We start from the raw sequence: 22,470 nt of genomic DNA on the forward strand, positions 1-22,470 counted from the left end.
CATAGTCTATTCCTTATGTGGCCTGTTCTCCAGATGTCAGCCTGTTTTGTTTGTTTGTTTGTTTGTTTGTTTTTTTACTTTTTGCTACCAGCCCATGTAAGTCTCCTATTTCTAAATCTTTACTTCCTTCCAGAATCTAACCAGATTTTACCAGCTTCTTGAAGAGCTGGTTCTTTCATTAGGTTTTTAATGATAAACATACTTTGTGGGATGAGAATGGCCATCCATGAATTCCTGGAGGGCAGGAACTATTCCTTACTCATCTTTATTCTCCTAGTCCAGTGTGGTACCTGGCACAAGGTGCTTAGTCAGTATTTTCAGGCAAAGATAAATTGGTGCATCTTATTCTGAACTTTGTAATAGACATGTGCAACAAACTGATCATTGTGAAAATACAACTTTTGTGATATCAGTTTTCCTTTCCCAAAACAAAGCCTTGCTTACATAACAGAAACACTTTGCAACAACTTGTATGAATTCTGTCAGTTCTTGAGTGAGCTTCCAATGGGGAACTCTATCCTTTTATTCTCCTTGATATCAAATGGTGCTGTCATATTTGTATCATAACTTTTTTTTTTAACAACAAACGTCTGTAATTATTTTATTTAAAACTTATTAAATTATCCTATGGGTTTAAAGAAAGGAGATAATTCATTTTTTTAAAGATTTTTCTCTTTTTAACACCTACCTCTTACACAGAAAGATAACTCATTTTTTTATGATAAAAGGAGCCCTTGAAAAAAAAATGCACACATCCTTCTAATGTATTTCTATATAGATAGGAAAAACTATACATGTGGTTTTAAAAAAATCAATGATAACTCCTCTGGTCTATAAGAATATGGTTTGGCAATCAACTTTGTAACAGAATGATAAAAAGAAATTATTGATTGATTGCTAATTCTGTTATCCAAAGCTATCTCTTTGTATTGGAAACCTATAAAAATAACCAAAGATAATTCTTCATTAGAATCCTAATATCTATAAAATCAGACTAGGAAAATTTGAGTAATTAAGTGGTCAAGAATCTTTTATTCATTTTCCTTTTTCTCATTTTCTTTTAGAACTGCCATTGGATGTCCAGAATCCCCTGTAGTTGATAATGTTGGGAATAAGCTCTGCAACTTTCTTTGGCATTCAGTTGTTAAAAACAAATAGGATGCAAATTCCTCAACTCCAGGTTATGAAAACAGTACTTGGAAAACTGAAAACTACCTAAATGATCGTCTTTGGTTGGGCCGTGTTCTTAGCGAGCAGAAGCCTTGGCCAGGGTCTGTTGTTGACTCTCGAAGAGCACATAGCCCACTTCCTAGGGACTGGAGGTGCCGCTACTACCATGGGTAATTCCTGTATCTGCCGAGATGACAGTGGAACAGATGACGGTGTTGACACCCAACAGCAACAGGCCGAGAACAGTGCAGTACCCACTGCTGACACAAGGAGCCAACCACGGGACCCTGTTCGGCCACCAAGGAGGGGCCGAGGACCGCATGAGCCAAGGAGAAAGAAACAAAATGTGGATGGGCTAGTGTTGGACACACTGGCAGTAATACGGACTCTTGTAGATAAGTAAGTATCTGACTCACGGTCATCTCCAGTGGAATGAAAAGTGTTCTGCCAGGAACCATGATTTTAGGACTCCTTCAGTTCCTTTAGGACATACTCGCCAAGCCTTGTGCTCACAGGGCAAAGGAGAATATTTTAATGCTCCGCTGATGGCAGAGTAAATGATAAGATTTGATGTTTTTGCTTGCTGTCATCTACTTTGTCTGGAAATGTCTAAATGTTTCTGTAGCAGAAAACACTATAAAGCTATGATCTTTATTAGAGAATAGAGTAAATATGGAGTGAGTTTATGTTGCTAGCTACAATAGGAAATGGTTTCATGAAGGCTCACTGTTAATGGTACATGCCTGTCTATTCCACTGACCTCAGATTCAAGGTAAGTTGTTTTACCAAGAACATGGCTACAGGCAGCTTCTCTTGGCAGCATAAGGACTAAGGTCAAGGAGAGTTTTCATTATCCTTTATTTGATCCTTTATCCTTTATTTGACTATCTTTAATCCATTTAGGAAGCTTGTCAGTTGATACTGCAAGGCACACCTGTACCTGTTTTGTCTTTTCCTCTGCTTTGTCTACCTCTAAATACAAAATCATAGATTGAATAACAGTGAGATTAAAGGGCATCCAAGTAGAAAAAAACATTTAACTTAAGGTTGTATATTTCAGTAGTTAAGAGCACAAAGCTTAGAACCATGATGGGCCTAGCTCAAGTTCTGGCCCAGTGCCTTACTAACTGCGTGACATTGGGTAAGTTACTTCTTGAAGCCTCAGATTCCTCATCTGTAAATGGGGGGATAATACTGTTCCCACAAGGATTATCATGAGATAATGTACATAAGGCATTCAGTGTGGAGCTTTGTACTTAACAGTTGCTCAGTAGATGGTAGTATTTTTTAAAAAGTTACTTATGTGTTCTTTTTGCTTCAGGCCCTGCTAGTAAATTTAAGTATATAAACATTTGATAATCACATTTATAGAAACCCAGTTTCGTTTAGTTCCTCAAAAATTAAGCATAAAACAGAGTGTACCTGTGAATACAAACGAATTTTTAGAGCTGTATTAAACTTTTCCGTAAAATACTGGAGCATTTGTTAGTCTTCGAGAAGAATAATTTTTTGGCCAGACACAATGGCTCATACCTGTAATTCCAACACTTTTGAGAGGCTGAGGTAGAAAGATAGCTGGAGGCCAGGAGTTCAAGACCAGCCTAGGCAACATAGGGAGATCCCATCTCTGCAAAAAAAAATTTAAAAATTATCCAGGTACAGTGGCACTTGCCTGTGATCCCAGCTACTCAGGATTCTAAGACCGGAGTACTGCTAGAGTCCAGGAGTTTCCAGCTGCAGTGAGCTATGATCACACCACTGCACTCCAGCCTGGGCAATAGAGCAAGACCCTGTCTCAAAAATTAATTAATTAAAAAAAATTTTTTAAATCCCTTGTACCAAATTGTAATAAAAGTTGTCCTTCCCAAATAAGGAAGTAAACCACAAACAATGTTAATTTAAGCTCATTGGAAAAATGGGTGCAGAATAGACTTTGAGAGAGAGAGTTTTTTTGTTTTGTTTTGTTTTGTTTTTAAAGAGACGGGGTCTCACTCTGTCACCCAGGCTGGCATACAGTGGCGTGATCATGACTCACTGCAGCCTCAGCCTCCTGGACTCAAACCATCCTCCCACCTCAGCCTCCTAAGTAGCTTGGACTACAGGTGTGTGCTACTGCACCTGGCTAATTTTTTAAAAAGTTTTTGTAGAGCCAGGTCTTGCCATGTTGCCCAGGCTGGTCTCAAATACCTGGACTCAAGCGATTGTCCAGCTTCAGCCTCCTTAAGTGCTGGGATTGCAGATGTGAGCCCCCACGCTTGGCCCCTTGCAATATTTTAAAAGAGAGTGACATAGTTATACAAACCTCTTTGTTTTTAACTTCTCTCAACATCGAAATCTGTGTTACTGTATATAAATCTACAGCTGCTTCTGACTATTACAGAGTATTCCCTTGTATGCCTGAAAGTATTATATTTTGTTACATTTTCATCTGGTGATGGTCACTTAGGTTACTGCCAAATTTCTGTTCTTACAAACAGCACTGCAGTGAACAGCGCAAATATGCATCGATTTTTGGACCTGTGTAAAAATTTATCTACAACTGTTGGGTATATGCATACTTAATTTTATTATTGCCAGATCATTCTTCAGAAATACTTGCATCAGTCAATTATATTGTTTAAACAGGCAGCACCTAATGAGTACCTGAAATGACCATACTAATTCCCATATCACAAGGTTATTCTCTGGATTAAATGACTTAAGATGATAGTTTTTGGGGCTTTTTTTTTTTTTTCCACAGTAAAACAGAGACCCACAATATGTAAACAAATAAGTGGTGAGTTCTTAAGCAGTTAGAATTGTTTAATGGAAAACATCTCATTATTGAAGTTCCCCCGAAGGACTTTTTAAAGATTTCTGGGATCACACCACTGAATTAAGGTGTATAATGCCACTTTGGAGCAATGTCTAGAATGTTAAGTAGTTCCTTAAGTTTGGTTTTGTTTCTTGTAATACCATTTTATGAAGTCTAAGCATGTAGTGGTATTTCCAGAAGAAAACTTCAAAATGAAGATGGGTATATAGGCCCTTGCTTCCATAAGTCCTCAACCGGGATTGTCATCTCTCTTCCTGGCATTTCTCTGAGGTAAGTATGAAGATGATGTTGACCTTCCTGGCTTGTCTCAGTTGGCACTGGGCCTCTGAGTGTAAAGCTGAGAGTAGGCTGTGATCTCCAGTTTTACTCCTGTGGTTTTACCCCAGGACACATAGTAGTCTTTGTCTGTATCCACCTGCCCATTTTGTCTGTGGGTCATTGTGGACAGTGACTGGAAATGAGCACATATGGTATACATTCATCCTTACAGGTCATAGCTCAGGTTGTCTCTTCTATCTCTTTCCTTACATTTGTGTTCATTTCTTCTGTCCCTTTTTACCTCCACACCTCCAGTTTGAATTCTTATTTGGAATTGTCATTTATTATTTCCTCAGGTTTAATGCCTTGAATTTTTTTTCCAGTGATCAGGAACCTCCCTATTCAATGATAACATTACACGAAATGGCAGAAACAGGTATTTTTAGTTTTGTTTTTATTACTTTATAATGAATATATAATAATGAAGAAAAGTAGCCTCCTTTTGTTTTTTGTTTTGTTTTGTTTTGAGATAAAAGACTCCAAAAATACAGCATACATAACAATGAAAAAAGCCCTTACTGTATGGAAATTTCCCTGAGTAGATATGCATATTATACCTTTTTTTTTTTTTTTTTTTTTGGCATTGATGGATCTTTCACCATACTGTTCTGGAATGGAGAGGAGATTATTTATATATAATTTTTTTTTTTTTTTTTTTGAGACAGAGTCTCACTCTGTTGCCCAGGCTGGAGTGCAGTGGCATGATCACAGCTCAACTACAGCCTCAACCTACCCTGGCCCAGGTGATCACCCCACCTCAGCTTCTCAAGTAGCTAGCACCACAGGCGCATGCCACAATACCCAGCAATTTTTCTGTTGTTTGTAGAGACAGAATTTCACCATGTTGGCCCAGCCTGGTCTTGTACTCCTGGGCTCAAGGGATCCTCCTGCCTCAGCCTCCCAAAGTGCTGGGATTACAGGTGTGAGCCACAGCCCCTGGCCAAAGATATTTTTTGTTCCTTAGTTTCCTAAGTATCATTCTGAAAACAAAGCCAACTGCTGAGTATACTTCATTTTCTCAGTTAACTCCTATGTAGTAAATAAGATGCTTAAAACTATTTTAATGTGAGAGCACAAGACCATAGCTTAACCTTTTTCCAAATAAAGGTACCCACAAATCACCAGACTCCTGTAACTTAAGATGTTTTTACTCCACCACGATGACTAGCAATTGATGATTATGTCCATGCCAAATATTAGCTGCTAAAAATCTATAGACCAAAAGTCTTTCTTTTAATGTGAATTGATCTCGTGTGACATATTTTCACATTTTAAAAATAGTGGCTCCATCATATAATCTTCTTGATTTGCTCTTAGATGAAGGATGGTTGGATGTTGTCCAGTCTTTAATTAGAGTTATTCCACTGGAAGATCCTCTGGGACCAGCTGTTATAACATTGTTACTAGATGAATGTCCATTGCCCACTAAAGTAAGTTAATACTTATCTTTTATGAAACTATCATTTGTGCTTAAGCACAAGATAAATGACCACAAAGAACATTTGATGTAATGTGTTTCATCTTTATACATTTGGGGTCTGTTTTATTCAGTATTGATTTTATTATGTAAATTTATTTTGTATTATGAAGAATTATGTCCTCTTTTTTTTTCTTTTCCTCTTTGAGACAAGAGTCTCACTCTGTTGCCCAGGCTGGAGTGCAGTGATGTGATCTTGGCTCACTGCAACCTCCGCCTCCTGGGTCCAAGCGATTCTCCTGCCTCAGCCTCCCAAGTAGCTGGGATTACAGGCACCCGCCACCACACCTGGCTGATTTTTGGATTTTTAGTAGAAACGGGATTTCACCATGTTGGCCAGGCTGGTCTTGAACTCCTGACCTCAGGTGATCCACCTGCCTCGCCCTCTTCCCAAAGTGCTGGGACTACAGGCATGAGCCACTGCGCCCATCCCTCTGCCTTTTTATTTATTTATTTTGAAACAGGGTCTCACTTTGTCACCCAGGCTGGAGTGCAGTAGAGCAATCACAGCTCACTGCAGCTGCAACCTCCCTAGGCTCAGGTGATCCTCCCACCTCAGCCTCCCATGTAGCTGGGACCATAGGTGCATGACCCCATGTCTGGCTAATTTTGTATTTTTTTTAGAGATGGGGTTTCATCATGTTGCCCAGGCCGGTCTTGAAACTCCTGGGCTCAAGCAGTCAGTCCACCTCAGCCTCCCGAAGTGCTGGCATTGTAGGCGTGAGCCACCGTGCCCCGCCACATTCTCTATCAAGGCTTTATTTAATTGCTTTTTTTTCTTCTTTCTTTCTTTCCCTCCCTCCCTCCCTCCCTTCCTTCCTTCCTTCCCTTTCCTTCTTGCCTCCCTTCCTTCCCCGGCCCCGCCTAGGCTGGAGTGCAGTGGCACAGTCATGGCTCACTGTATCCTCAACCTCTCAGGTTCAAGTGATCCTCTTGCCTCAGCTTCCCATGTTGCTGGACTACAGGAATGCACCACCACACCTAGCTAAATTTTTTTTATTTTTTGTAGATAAAGGGTCTCACTATGTTGCCCAGGCTGATTTTGAACTCCTGGGCTCAAGGGATCCTCCCACCTTGGCTTCTCAAAGTGTTGGGATTATACGCGTAAGCCACTGTGCCCTGCCTAGGTTAAAATTTTTAAAATGTTAAAAATAGAAGCATTTAAGGCTGGGCGCGGTGGTTCACGCCTGTAATCCTAGCACTTTGGGAGGCTGAGGTGGGTGGATCACCTGAGGTCAGGAGTTCGAGACCAGCCTGAACAGCATGGTGAAACCCCATCTCTACTAAAATACCCCATCTCTACTAAAAATCAGCCGGGAGTGGTGGCAGGCACATGTAATCCCAGTACTCAGGAGGCTGAGGCACGAGAATTGTTTGAACCTGGGAGGCAGAGATTGCAGTGAGCTGAGATCGTGCTACTACACTCCAGCCTGAGCGACAAAGCGAAACTCTGTCTCAAAAAAAAAAAAAGAAGCATTTAGGTTGGGCGCAGTGGCTCACACTTGTAATCTCAACACTTTGGGAGGCCAAAGCAGGCAGATTGTTTGAGTCCAGGAGTTCAAGACCAGCCTGGCAACATGGTGAAACCCTGTTTCTACAAAAAAATCCAAAAGTTAACAGGGTGACGTGGTGCATGCCTATAGTCCCAGCTACTCAGGAGGCTGAGGTGGGAGGATCACTTGCAATCAGGAGGTCGAGATTGCAGTGAGACAAGATGGCATTATTGCACTCCAGCCTGGTTAAAAAAAGAAGTATTTGTATCTCAGGTGGCGATCTTTATTCAGAAGCTAGAAGAGAATGTTGAGTTGCTGCGCTGATTTTCTTATCTTTCTCTAAGCAATTTCCTCATAACAAAAGTTTTAAGAATGTTTTTTATTAAGAGGAACAACTGGGCTGAATGTACTGGCTCATGCCTGTGATCCCTGCACTTTGGGAGACCAAGGCAGGAGGATCAGTTAAGCTCAGGAGTTTGATACCAGCCTGAACAACATGGTGAGACCTTGTCTCTGTTAAAAAAAAAAAAAAAAAAAAAAAGCCGGGCACGGTGGCTCATGCCTGTAATCCCAACACTTTGGGAGGCCAAGGCAGACAGATCACTTGAGGTCAGGAGTTCAAGACCAGCCTGGCCAACATGGTGAAACCTCATCTCTACTAAAAATACAAAAATTAGCCAGCACGATGGCGTGCACCTGTAATCCCAGCTACTTAGGAGGCTGAGGCAGGAGAATCACTTGAACTCGGAAGGTGGAGGCTGCAGTGAGCTGAGATTGCACCACTGCACTCCAGCCTGGGCGACAGAGTGAGACTCCATCTCAACAACAACAACAACAAAAAGTTAAAACTGAAAGCACTTTTGAATCTTACTCAAATGTATTAGTGATTAGTGTAACATTGGTTATCCTTTACATAGAACAAAAGCATCGAACTTTCATTGCCTTAGTCCATGCGTTTTACAGAGTCCTTTTTTTTTTCTTTTTTTGGATTCTGGCATCTTTCATTTTTAAGATGGAGTCTTGCTATGTTGCCCAGACTGGTCTCAAACTCCTGGGCTCAAGCATCCTCCCACCTTGGCCTCCCAAAGTGCTGGGATTACAGGCATGAGCCACTGTGCCCAGCCTCAATTCTGGCATTTTCATTCATCTGTTTAAGCCCAGTGCAGAAAAACATTGTGGACGGAAGGGGAAAGTCTTTAGTGTAGTCACCAATGAATTGACCTTTGCCTAGGCTTATAAGAGGTGCCTGTTTCAATTTGCCTTCAACTCTGTTGGGGCAGGGTGCAGTGGTTCATGCCTATAATCCCAAAACTTTTGGGGGCTGAAGCAGGAGGATCACTTAAGGCCAGGAGTTCAAGACCAGCCTGGGCAACATAATGAGATTCCCATCTCTACAGAAAATTAAAATTATCTGGGCATTGTGACATGTGCCTGTAGTCCCAGCTACGAGGGAGGCTGAAGTGGGAGGATCACTTGAGCTCAGGAGGTAAAGGCTACAGTGAGCCATGATCACTTCACTGCACACCAGCCTGGGAAACAGAGCAAGAGCAAAAAGAAAAGAAGAAAACTCTGCTGGGATTTGTTTTTGCTTAGTAAAACTTTTTTTAAAGTAACTTTTTACTTCAACATCACCAGTCTTTAATGTTTTCATAATGGCATCTGAGTGGGTTTAATCTGTTTAGTGATTCAAGAATATGTAGCATATATTTGATACAACTTAAGCATTCTGAATGAAATGGAATGTAGTAAGTCATGTAAGGAGACTTTCAGGTTGATCAGATATTTCCCATCAATGATATCATTAGGGTACATTGCATAATTTTCATATGGTCATTCTGAGTTTATTTAACACCTGGTTATAGCTCCCCCCACCCCCCTGAGACGGAGCCTTGCTCTGTCGTCCAGGCTGGAGTGCAGTGGCACGATCTCGGCTCACTGCAACCTCCACCTCCCAGGTTCAAGTGATTCTCCTGCCTAAGCCTCCTGAGTAGCTGGGATTACAGGCGCGCACCACCACACCTGGCTAATTTTTGTATTCTTAGTAGAGATGGGGTTTCACCATGTTGGCCAGGCTGGTGTCGAACTCTTGACCTTGTGGTCCGCCCGCCTTGGCCTCCCAAAGTGCTGGTTATAGCTTTTGTCTCAAAAAAAAAATTGAGCCTGGGAAAACAACCTGTGTAGTATATGGGTCAAACCCACTTGTACTTTTTTGTTTTAGGATGCACTCCAGAAATTGACTGAAATTCTCAATTTAAATGGAGAAGTAGCTTGCCAGGACTCAAGCCATCCTGCCAAACACAGGAACACATCTGCAGTCCTAGGCTGCTTGGCCGAGAAACTAGCAGGTAACTTTGGGACACTCCACAGTGGAAGATCTTAAGTTGTTTGACATTAAAGGGAGATTTGTACTGTAGGTCTTTGATCAAACTGCTATACCAGAAAGAAGTCTCTTAAAAATGATATTGAGAGACATAGACTACTGGAAGAAAATTACTGAAAGGCTACAGAGGTGAATGCAATTTAATTTAGCTTTGTAGATTTTCAGGGGAAATTTTAAAAGAAAAAAGTTGTGCTTATTTGCTTTAAGAATAAGGAGCGAGGAAAAGAAAAAAGGGAAAAAAGCTAAATTCAGCATAACAAAGATATGTATGTGTGTATACAATATATAATTTGCATATATACACACTTTATAAAGTTTAGCTCGATTATGAAGACATACAAGGTAGAGGGAGAAGAAAAGGAACTTCTGGTTGGAGCAGTTCCTGAGAAGCAGGTATTTAATTTGTTTATGAATGTTACCCATTTTAAGAAAGTTAACAGCAAAGTACAGGGGCATAGCTCAGCTACTTACATCACGTATTGTGGAAGAAACAATGGATTAGAAATCAGAACATGTGGCTACTGGTTTGGACTCTCCCATGTGCTTGCCAAGTGCCCTGGAGTTAGTTGCTTAACTCTGTGGGCTCACTTGCTTAACTGTGAAATGGGGCTAGTACTATTTTCTACCTCAGAGCAGGAGGCTTTAATAAGATAATGTGCGTGAAAGAGTTCTACCAAAACGATTTGATTGTTACCAGTGATTTAAAATAATCTGGCATTTTTATTATATCAAGTGTTTGTTGTATTTGTCTAGGTCCTGCAAGTATAGGTTTACTTAGCCCAGGAATACTGGAATATTTGCTACAGTGTCTGGTAAGTGAGACATCAAAACTATTTATTCTTAGTCATCTAGAAGTGGGCATCATCTAGAACTGTGCATTTTCTCAAATTGCTGGCATAGCCACTGGCACAGAGAATGGAATCAATTGTAAATTTTATTTGCAGGTGTTTCCCGAGTGCTTATTTATTCCCTCCTATGTTTAAAAAAGAGAGTGGGATTGGAATTTATCCCAACCAGCAAAAACAGCTGAGTTGGTCTGGTTTTAAATTTAGTCATAAGATAGCTGCTATGATTGGCTCTTTTGCATGTTCCTTGAGTTTGCCAAATGGTAATAGGGACCTCCACAGTAGAAACAATTACATGGCGTTCCAAGCCAGGAGGCCATCAAGTCAGATTCCCAGTATATATAAATCTCTACTCCTCCCTGCCCTCCCCCTCACTGCTACTCTTCTTAAAACTGTTGTCACTGGAGTATTTAATATATTGTCTGTGAAGCTTCTGGTTTGCTGAGGCTGTGCCCTCAGATCTCTCATAGTTCTGGCCTGTGGTCTTGAATGGTCTGTATTTTTAAAAGTTGTTTTTGTAGGCCTAGTGAGCATTGGCCCTTTTCAAAACTCTGGTCTGAAAACCCTTATTTGTCAATACCCACTGATGCGTGCTTAAAACACTTACCTTACTCTCAGTGAGCACTCTGGGGATACAACATGGCAGTCCTATGATTTCAAGAGGTTTATTGGTTAGTTGAGGAAACAAAACTACTCAGACAAGGTAATTAGCCTCCATTTTATCACAGGATGTGATCATGGGAGAAAGTATTTCGTCGAGACTAAATTAGGGCCGGGCACGGTGGCTCATGCCTATAAGCCCAGCATTTTGGTAGGCTGAGGTGGGCTGGTCACCTGAGGTCAGGAGTTCAAGACCAGCCTGGCCAACATGGCGAAACCTGGTCCCTACTAAAAATACAAAAATTAGCTGGGCATGGTGGCATGTGTGTGTAGTCCCAGCTACTCAGGAGGCTGAGGCAGGAATTCACTTGAACCCAGAAGGCAGAGATTACAGTTAGCTGAGGTCTCGCCACTGCCCTCCAGCCTGGGTGACAGAGCGAGACTCCACCTCAAAAAAAAAAAAAAGACTAAATGAGAAGGTGGGTGGTATGGGTAATGAGAGCTGGGGTGTCATGAAAGTCAGACTTCCTGATGAAGGTGGACCCCTCAGCTGGGTCATGCTATAGATGAGGATTTTATTGTGCCCAGAGGAGGGAAAAAATTGGTTTCTTAGCTAAGGGAACATCACAGGCAGAAGTCCAGAGACAGAGAATTGTCTGATGAGAGAAGACAGTGTTCAGAGATAGGACACAGACTGAGTAGCCAGCTAGAAAGGGTTTAGGGCCTGAAAAGCCAGGCAGAGGGATTTAGATGGATATGAGAAGAAATAGAATGCTGAATAGGCTTTCCAGCAGCAGGGATGGTGGTTATGTGAGGTTTCCAGAACTTAGGGGGTACCAGGGAAGTGAGTGGGAATCATCTGATGTTCTGGAGCTCCTCTGGTGGCTCCCAATGTAGCAGTAGGGAAAGCACGGCTATGAGAAGGTGTCATGTTCAACAGATAGACCTTTCCTTAAAGGGGAACTCATGTGACATGAACTTAAATGTAACTAAAAGAGTTCACTTGTTGCTTTCTCCTGTCTACCATCAGCATTTGTAGAATTCCTTTCAGGGAACAGCTTAAAAACTGAGCCATTAATTGTTAATTTAATTATTTATAATTTTGCAACTTGTTAGTGATAAGTGGTTCTTTTTAGGATTCTAAGTAAAAGATCATTTTTAGTTTATAATTCTAGGTTTCTGTTTGGCTTGCACAAATGAATGTGAGAATGAATATTTTATTTAACAAAGCCCCAATATAAGTTTTATTAAGTAAAATAACATAGTGTATTTAACAGGATACTTTTGAAATTTCCAAATCTATAAATTAACCTAGTGACTTTAAGAAAAAAATACAAGATTAAGAGAGCCTGTCCAGTTCATTACTAACATTATTAGCCAAATGGATAATTGAGAACTTGAATGAATGAAACTTTTCTGACCACTCGAAAAAACATCTAGCACATATTGGGCAAGGAAATGAAACTGATAACTTGCCACCTCTGCAGGGGAATGATTTTTTTTTTTTTTTATCTTTTGTTGTTTTTCAGAAGTTACAGTCCCACCCCACAGTCATGCTTTTTGCACTTATCGCACTGGAAAAGTTTGCACAGACAAGTAGGTATAGTGACTTCTTGCACTAATGATCTTCTGTATTGGTTGTTAAAAATTTTATTTTTCTTAGTTACTGGATCAGCCTACACTTTGAACCCCATCAGATGGGCATACATTCTGTTTTCATCTGGATAGACACGTTAAAGCCAATGAAGTATAACAGGGACAAAGGCAAGGATTTTCTCACCTAAGAGTCAAAACTTGGTAACCATGATTACTCATTTTTTATAGCCAAGAATTTAGTGATGTGATTGCTAGTTTCTAGAAAAAAGTGTGGTGGCTCTTGCCCATAATCCCAGCACTTTGGGAGGCTAAGGCCAGAGGATTGCTTCAGGCCAGGAATTCGAGACCAGGGTGGGCAGCATAGCAAGACTCAATCTCTACAAAAAATTTTTAAAAATCAGCCAGGCATGGTGGCATGCACCTATGTTCCTAGCTACTTGGGATGCTGAGGCGGGGGGATCACTTGAGCCCAGTAGTTCAAGGTTACAGTGATCCATAGTTGTGCCACTGCACTCCAGCCTAGGCAACAGAGTGAGACCCTGTGACTAAAAAAAAGGAAAAGAAAATAGTCAAAGCTCTTTGGCTATGTTTTCCCTAGAAATTTTAATTGAAGTCTAATCTAGTCTCCAATTCTTATAATTGCCTCTTCCCCCTCCTTAGCAATACTAATTTGCTGAGCAAATCATTCTACCCTTTCATTGTTAATTCAAGGATTATATCTTTCCAAACAGGTGAAAATAAATTGACTATTTCTGAATCCAGTATTAGTGACCGGCTTGTCACATTGGAGTCCTGGGCTAATGATCCTGATTATCTGAAACGTCAAGTTGGTTTCTGTGCCCAGTGGAGCTTAGACAATCTCTGTAAGTGGGAGTTGTCCTTTATTAAAATGTCCGTTTCCATTTCCAGACTCATTTCTTTCATAGGCTCACTGGTCTTCCTTTTGCAATAGTAAGTATGAGTCCTCATAAGGACCTCTACTGGCAGGTTGGATATATTCTAGCAGAAAAGTATCCTAGAGACCCTTTAGACAAGAATTACATGGTATGCTTCTAATTTCAGCATTTTCCTGTTCAAAAACCTTTACTGGCACCCAGTTTCCTGCTGCATCAAAGCCCTTAATTATATGGCACTGTCTAACCAGCTCTTTCCAACACAAATCATCCCACTGTCCTACAAACAGGTCCTGATGATTCCTACCTCTGGACCTATTCCCCTCACTTGGAATTCCCTCTTTACTTCTCTCCCTTTCCCAACTTTGCTCTTCAAAACCCAAGTCATGTCTTACCTACATCATGAGAATTGTTCCTGATTTTTCTCTTTTCCTCCTCCAAGGGCTGCTGGGACAAAAACTACTATAGGTTGAGTTTCTCTTTTAGGTAGAATTTATCTGAAATGCTTGGGACTGAAAGTATTTCAGATTTCACATTTTTTCAGATTTTGGAGTATTTGCAGATACCAGGTTAAGCATCCCTAATCAAAAAATCTGAAATCCTCCATTGAGCATTTCCTTTGAGCCTCATGTCTGCACTCAAAAAGTATTGGATTTTGGAGCATTTTGGATTTTCAGATTAAGAGTGATCAACCTGTATACTTCTGTACCCTCACTCCCCCATCCATGGTTAATACTATGCTAAAACATAACTGGACATGTAAATCCACCCCCACTGTTACCCCAATATTGTGGGGAGGAGCTCCATGCACAGCCTGTGAAGTGCCAGTTAAAGAATAATTCTGAAAGAGTGCAATTTGGATTTTGTTCATACAAAATGATATTCTAGGGAATGGAAGCATAAATCTAGCAGTGCTGCCTTTCCTAGCATTTGTTTGATTGATCTTCAAATGGCAGTGCAGCAGGAAACCTCTGGCTATGTCTCCTCACCTATTCTGCCATTTACGAGCATCTCTACTCCTTGACTAGGGTAGCACTAACTTATTTGTTTGTTTATTTTTAATGTATGAAAAATCAGTGTGTTTTACCTTCCAGGGGGATTATTTTTAATGGATATATAGTAATACATATTTTTGGAGCACATGAGATATTTTGATACAGTCATACAATGAGTAATTACCACATCAGAGTAAATGGGATATCTGTCCCCTCAAGCATTTATCATTTATTTGTGTTACAAACATTCCAATTATACTCTTGGTGTTTTAAAATTTCTTTGTTTTGCACTTTTAGTTATTTTTAAATATACTATAAATTATTGTTGACTGTAGTCACCCTGTTATGCTGTCAAATACTAGGTGTTCTTCATTCTATCTAGCTATATTCTCATTAACCAACCCCATTTCTCCCCCACCCCCACTACCCTTCCCAGCCTCTGGTAACCATCCTTCTATTTTCTATCTTCATGAGTTCAGTTGTTTCTAGCTCCCACAAAAATTAGTGAGAACACGCGAAGTTTGTCTTTCTGTGCCTGACTTATTTCACTTAACATCATATCCTACAGTTCCATCCATGTTATTGTAAATGACAGGATCTCATTCTTTTTTGTGGCTGAACAGTACTCCATTTTGTGTATGTGCCACATTTTCTTTATTCATTTGTCTCTCGATGGACACTTAGGTTGATTCCAAATCTTGGCTATTGTGAATAGTGCTGCAATAAACATGAGATTGCAGATATTTCTTTGATATACTAATTTCCTTTCTTTTTGGTGTATACCTAGCAGCAGAATTGCCGGATCATATGGTAGTTCTGTTTTTAGTTTTTTGAGGAACCTCCATACTGTTCTCCATAGTGGCCATACTAATTTGCATTCCTACTACCAGTGTACAAGGGTTACCTTTTCTCCACATCCTCACCAGCATTCATTGTTGCCTGTTTTTTAGATAAATGCCATTTTTACTGTGGTGAGATGATAGCTCATTGTAGTTTTGATTTGGATTTCTCTGATGATCAATAATGTTGAGTACCTTTTCATATATCTGTTTGCCATTTGTATGTCTTCTTTTGAGAAATGTCTATTCGGATGTTTTGCCCACTTTTTAATCAGATTATTGAATGTTTTCCTATTGAGTTATATGACCTCCTTATATATTCTGGTTATTAATCCTTTGTCAAATGGATAGTTTGCAAATAGTTTCTCCCATTCTGTGGGATGTCTCTTTACTTCGTTGATCATTTCCTTTGCTGTAAGAAACTTTTTAGCTTAATATGATCCCATTTGTCCATTTTTGCTTTGGTGCCTGTGCTTTTGGGGTATTCAAGAAATCTTTGCCCAGATCAGTGTCCTGGAGAGTTTCCCCAATGTTTTATTTTAGTAGCTTCATAGTTTGAGGTCTTAGATTTAAATCTTTAGTCCATTTTTATTTGATTTTTGTAGACAATGAGAGATAGGGGTCTAGTTTTATTCTTTTGCTTATGGATATGTAGTTTTTCCAGCACCATTTATTGAAGACACTGTCCTTTCCCCCAATGTATGTTCTTGGCACCTTTGTTGAAAATGAGTTCACTGTAGATGTATGGATTTCTGGATTCTCTCTTCTGTTCCATTGGTCCATGTGTCTGTTTTTATGCCAGTACCATGCAGTTTTGGTTCCTATAACTCCATAGTATAATTTGAAGTCAAGTAATGTGATTCCTCCAGTTTCGTTTTTTTGCTGAGGGTCAGGTTTTTTGCTATTCTGGGTCTTTTGTAGTTCTGTATAAATTATAGGATTTTTTTTACTATTTCTATGAAGAATGTCATTGGTATTTTGATAGGGATTGCATGTGATCTGTAGATTGCTTTGAGTAGTATAGACATTTTAACAATATTGAGTCTTCCAATCCATGACCATGGTATATCTTTGTGTCCTCTTTGATTTCTTGCATTAGTGTTTTATAGTTTTCATTGTAGAGATCTTTCACTTCTTTGATTAAGTTATTCCTGGGTATCTTATTTTATTTATAGCTTTTGTAAATACAATTACTTTCTTGATTTCTTCTTCAGATTGTTTGCTATTGGCATATAGAAATGCTATTGATTTTTGTCTGTTAATTTTATATCCTGCAACTTTACTGAATTTGCTTTTTAGTTCTAATAGTTTTTGGCAGATTTTTTTAGGTTTTCCTAAATATAAGATCATATTATCCACAAACATGGATAATTTGACTTCTTCCTTTCCATTTTGGATGCCCTTTATTTCTTCCTCTTGTCTGATTGCTGTAGCTGGCACTAGCTTCTTCTTTTCTCCACAGCAGCCTGCCTTAGAAACATGAACACTCTTTCTTTTGCAGTTTTAAAAGAAGGTAGACAGCTGACCTATGAGAAAGTGAACTTGAGTAGCATTAGGGCCATGCTGAATAGCAATGATGTCAGCGAGTACCTGAAGATCTCACCTCATGGCTTAGAGGTAGGTAACGCTTCTACAGTTGGGCCCTTTGGGGGATGAGAGGGTAATTATTTTAATCCTTGCATAGCCAGTTGTCTTAGGGCTGGTGCTTCCCACTCTGCCTGTATTTTGGAAGTGTTGCTGACTTCAGGGGGAAGTCTCAAAGAGCTGCTTATGAACAGAAGGTACCATAAGGCACTAGATGTGTCAGGATTAAAGAACTGTTTGAAGAATGGCTGCAAACAATTCTTTGATTCTGTATGTTGCCAAATGCCTTATATAGTTTGGTTTTGTACTTTTTGTCACTGAGGATGGACAGAGGAGGAAGCAATAGTCCACCAGAAGTTTTAATAAGGAAAAATACACTCAACCTTCCCAGTAGTCAGTTATCTTTGGTGGTCTTCAGGCCCTCATAGTTGATTGACACATTTTTTGGTTTTGCCAGGCTCGCTGTGATGCCTCCTCTTTTGAAAGTGTGCGTTGCACCTTTTGTGTGGATGCCGGGGTATGGTACTATGAAGTAACAGTGGTCACTTCTGGCGTCATGCAGATTGGCTGGGCCACTCGAGACAGCAAATTCCTCAATCATGTGAGTACCCTAGAGAACTGTGAAAATGGGAGCAGCGGCAGTTTGCTTTTTCCCCCTAGTTGGTGGCTGGAAAATACTTATTTTTCAGATAGATTTGCTCAATAATCTTTTCTTGGGCAGAGCCACATGGTACCAGGTCCCTAACAATCATCTACTAAACTGATAGAGAAATAGGAAAACAAGTGAAATTGCCCCTCGGCCTTTTCTTTTTCTTGAATCTTAAGTTCACGCTAATTTTTCACCTAGAGGCTGGATGTGTCCTTTGTCTTTGTAGGCTCTGCTTCCACCCCAGCCACATACTTGGCTCATTTCTTATACAGGAAGTAGTGCTGATTATTACCTTGAGTTGAAGCTCTAAGAGCTTTGTAGGGATTCTTTTTCTTTCGAAAAATAGAGTGTTGGCTTGACTTCTTTCACTTGACTTTTACCTAGTAATTAGTTGGCACATTTTTCTCAATATTTAGTTATTTATCTTTTGTTATAGAAAGCTATAATATAAAAGGGAAACAAATCCTAGAGTAAGTAGCATTGAAGGTGTTGGAGTTCCTCCCTTTCCTACGATGTATGATTTCTTGCCACTTTATACCCTTCTAACACCCAGGCCAATTGGCTTTCTTCTGATGATCAAATTATAAGCTGTTTGGAATTAATCCAGTTTTGATCAGGAATATTTTGTTTTCATATGGTTTCTACCATTTGAGGTGGGAAAAGCCCCTTGGATTATTTTGTTAATCTAAATAATAGCCCCCCCTCCAATATGTAAGATCCTGGAATGGGTTTTAGAAGTGATCCAACAAAATTAAGCTAAACTTGCCGGCCATAAGTATGGTGAGGTTTTCTGATTTTCTGCTTTGCTTTTAGAGACAGGTCTCACTGTGTTACTCAGGCTGGCCTCAAACTCCTGGGCTCAAGCCATCCTCTTACCTCAGCCTCCTGAATAGCTGAGACTACAGGCACATCCCATGGTGACCTATTTATAAGCATAGTTTTTAAAGGCCTATTTCAGCAAGGCTGTATTTCACCCTGGAATTGTTGATGGTGTATTATTAAAACTCCTAGGCTGGAGAGAGACAAATTGGAGGAAAAGGGCCAGTGGAGAGGTCAAGTCTGTACTTCTGTCTGGGGTGGAGAACTAGACCCCAGTCTGCCAATCATCTGATTCCCACAATAGCTTTTACTGTTACAATTTCCATTTCACAGATGAGAAAACTGAGACAGAGTAGGAAGAAACTCATACCAGAATTCAGTGGCCTTCCTATTCTACAACAGTTGTTTTCTTTGTATTCAAAAATGGGGAAAATCTCAGAGAATTAGCTAGTTTCCTCATTTGGAAGTGAAAAATTGTTCTAGAACTAGAAGTAATAGGGGATTCTTCCAGGGAGGAAGCTTCGATATAAAACTTGTCTCTCCTGATTTGGCAGCAAACACACTACAGATCTAGGTCTGACACTGAATGTTACAAATGTGTTTTTTTAATGACCAGTGAAGCTGGATCATTTCATCTGCTCGATGAAACTATAATTTTTGCCATGTAGTTGCAGACCTTTGGCTTGTCAAGTTAAAGACTTAAATACTGTTTTTTTATCCTCCAGATCACTTGACAGGCTGTTGGTTTCTTTAAAAACAAACATTCTTCCCTGATCCAAGCATTAGGTGATTCCCTATTAGAAATTGATAAAGTCTGATATGATGTCTTTTCCCAAATACAGGATTTTAATGATGTTGCCATATTTAAAACTTTGCTTTAAATGTACATTGTTCTGGTGATTCTGAATCTTTTTGCCTACTCAGACAGGGTGTGATTCTATGGAGTAAGTCATTCCTAGGATACACCCAGTTTCAAAAGATTCTAAGTCTCTCCATAGTGCCTCTTACTTGAATTCTTGCTGCTTAGGTTTCCATTTTAAAAGGCTGGCCACTGGGCTCAATGTTAGGTCATTAAAATAAGCTTAAGGATAGTTCTATTCAGGTAACCTACAGAACAGTTTGTCTTGTTGTATTGTATATTTTTATGGAGGCTTAGGAGGAGCAACTCTCCAAGGATGTACTCTGATTTATCTAAAATATCTTTTGCCTTTTGGCCAGGCGCAGTGGCTCACACCTGTAATCCCAGCACTTTGGGAGGCTGAGGTGGGTGGATCACTTAAGGTCAGGAGTTTGACTGGCCAACATGGTGAAACCCCGTCTCTACTGAATATAAAAAATTAGCTGGGCGTGGTGGCGGGCGCCTGTAATCCCAGCTACTCGGGAGGCTGAGGCAGGAGATTGCTGGAATATGGGAGGCAGAGGTTGCACAGAGCCCAGATAGTGCCACTGCACTCTAGCCTGGGCGATAGAGTGAGACTCTGTCTCAAAAATAAATAAATAAATAAATATCTTTTGCTTTTTTGTGAGTGTCATGTGACACTTTTGTGAGGTCTTTCACATATTTATCTTTAATCTTCTTGAGAGTTTGGAAAGGTATTATCCTGCCATTTAAAGATGAGGAAAATCAAGTTGAGAGAAATTAAGAAACTTCCCCAAAGCCATGTAGTCTCCAGCTGCTAGAGATTTCAGGTCAGGATAGCCCATGCTCCTTCCCCTGTTGAAGCATCTGCCTTGGAGAAAATGACTCTGGCTATCTCAGACAGAAAAGGAATGATTTAGAAGCCTTTCCGGGGCCTCCAGATTATGGAGAAGTTTTGGAACTAGACAGGCTCCAAGGCTGTCAGGGCCAAGAAACAGGAAGTACAATAGCCGGTGTTTTAGGGGAACGATCTGGCCAGCATGCAGCCACCATTGCTGCTGGAAATCAATCCTAACTATTCCTCTGTTTGGGGTCACTTGCACCATACTGAGTGTTTGATGGGAAGGTCCAGCTGGCCAAGCCTAGGTCATATCTTACCTTTCCACTTCCAAAGGAGGAGGCAGAACACTGTCTTCATACATTTCCCTTAACAGGAAGCAGTTGGGATGCCCTACAGCAGGAAAAAGGACAGTGTCCACCACGTGGGAAAGAGACTCAAACTATTCCCTGAATGACAAGCTGTGGATAAACTTTCTTTTGTTTGTATTTGGTAATGTTTCCATTGCTAAAATATGCATGACCAAAAAACAGGTAGTTCAAGATAAATACCAAGCTAACCACTCTATTCTCTCATTTATCTGTCCTAGCCAATGGAAACCAAAATTAATCCTGCTGGGAACATTTTGAGCTGAGAGAAGGTGTAGGACATCTAGGTTGTTCTCTGAGATGTAAGCTTAAGAGATTTTTAAAGTGCATCTGTGCTAGGCAGAGGCATCTTCTCCTTAAATCTGTAGATGCTGCTCTGTAGTTAAAGTTATTAGAGTCCCTTCTTTGTGCTACAGTGCCACTCTGTTGTGGAACTTATCCAGTCATCAAAAACATTGCATGGTAAAGAATGTGTAATGAGTCTGCTCTTTACCAACTCATGGTGGCTAGCTTCTAGGAATTTCTTTCAAGTGTTCTGTCAAGGACTTCTCAGGACATTAGAAGGTGAAGATAGAAAAGAATTGCTTGCCTTTTACTTATGCCACAATGCCTACATTTTAGTGGTTTTTAAGTTTTTTACTTACTGACTTGTTCAGCCTTTAAAAGGGGTGGCAAGGCATTCTTTCTAGCAAGTAGTGAATTTCTTTTGTTTTGTTTTGTTTTGAGACAGAGTCTCGCTCTGTCACCCAGGCCAGGGTGCAGTGGCACGTGATCTCTGCTCACTGCAACCTCTGCCTCCCAGGTTCAGGCGATCCTTGTGCCTCAGCCACCAGAGTAACTGGGATTATAGGTGTGCGCCACCACACCTGGATAATTTTTGTATTTTTAGTAGAGACAGGGTTTTGCCATGTTGGCCAGGCTGGTCTCAAATGCCTGGCCTCAAGTAATCTGCCCCCCAAAGTGCTGAAATTACAGGCATGAGCCACTGCTCTTGGCAGCCTTGGGTGGTGAATTTCTAAGGCAATTAGGTGCAAGCTCATTTAACTCTTGAATAGTCTGAATAGTGAATATCAATAGCTATTTCAGAAGAGTCACTTTAGAGAGTGTTCCTCCAAATTCAGTATGTTGTAATCCAAAAATCCAGTACAAAATCATTGTTGCATTCATCAGAACTTTTTTTCCAATCTATCTCCTCACTGTATTGTTTGCCCCATAGAAGAAGCAGGCCATCAGGACCTGATCTTACTTGGATTTGGCCATTTTCAATTTCTTTCTCTAGTAAAACTTTTCACCATTGTTCCTTAGAGATAGCAGTTGTCTGATTTGCCTGCTTCTTCTATTTTTTTATAAGCACTCAAAATAATTTCTTAAGATCTCAGCCACCCTTTTATTTTAACAGTTCTGTGAAATAATTGAAAGGCAGTAAGTAACAAAAAGAAGAAACTGCCAGGCGCGGTGGCTCACACCTGTAATCCCAGCACTTTGGGAGGCCGAGGCAGGCAGATCACCTGAGGTCTAGAGTTCGAGACCAGCCTGACCAACATGGAGAAACCCTGTCCCTACTAAAAATACAAAATTAGCTGGGCCTGGTGGCGCATGCCTATAATCCCAGCTACTCAGGAGGCTGAGGCAGGAGAATCGCTTAAACCCGGGAGGCAGAGGTTGTGGTGAGCCAAGATCGCGCCATTGCACTCCAGCCTAGGCAACAAGAGTGAAACTCCATCTCAAAGAAAAAAAAGAAGAAACTGCCAAGGACCTGTACAATCCTCAAATCAAGCTGATTTCAGAATAGCTTTTAGCTGAGTGTCCACTATAACCTTTCTCTTATCTCCAGTTTTGAAATCTCTGAATATTTGGGTATTTTGAAGTCTGCTACATGCAAGAAAGGTATTTGCCTGATCTGATCTTGTTACTGGAAAGGGTCTGGATCCA

The 22,470-nt window shown here is 40.3% G+C and overlaps 1 protein-coding gene across 6 annotated transcripts in view; it reads left to right on the forward strand.

The window, feature by feature from the left end:
- The window catches only part of RSPRY1 (ring finger and SPRY domain containing 1), a 51,194-nt gene that overhangs the window by 14,558 nt on the left and 14,166 nt on the right, over window positions 1-22,470 (forward strand). For all 6 annotated transcript variants that reach the window (XM_055364304.2, XM_055364309.2, XM_055364308.2 and 3 more), the window contains 9 exons: window positions 1,065-1,569; window positions 4,627-4,679; window positions 5,621-5,733; window positions 9,492-9,618; window positions 10,407-10,465; window positions 12,628-12,694; window positions 13,426-13,557; window positions 16,923-17,038; window positions 17,463-17,606. In XM_055364304.2, the coding sequence (XP_055220279.1) occupies window positions 1,220-1,569; window positions 4,627-4,679; window positions 5,621-5,733; window positions 9,492-9,618; window positions 10,407-10,465; window positions 12,628-12,694; window positions 13,426-13,557; window positions 16,923-17,038; window positions 17,463-17,606 (1,161 nt within the window). In that variant the 5' untranslated portion in view covers window positions 1,065-1,219. The remainder of the gene's footprint in view (window positions 1-1,064; window positions 1,570-4,626; window positions 4,680-5,620; window positions 5,734-9,491; window positions 9,619-10,406; window positions 10,466-12,627; window positions 12,695-13,425; window positions 13,558-16,922; window positions 17,039-17,462; window positions 17,607-22,470) is intronic.

This window comes from Gorilla gorilla, chromosome 18 (assembly GCF_029281585.2).
Source record: "Gorilla gorilla gorilla isolate KB3781 chromosome 18, NHGRI_mGorGor1-v2.1_pri, whole genome shotgun sequence".
In the NCBI taxonomy this organism is placed as follows: domain Eukaryota; kingdom Metazoa; phylum Chordata; class Mammalia; order Primates; family Hominidae; genus Gorilla; species Gorilla gorilla.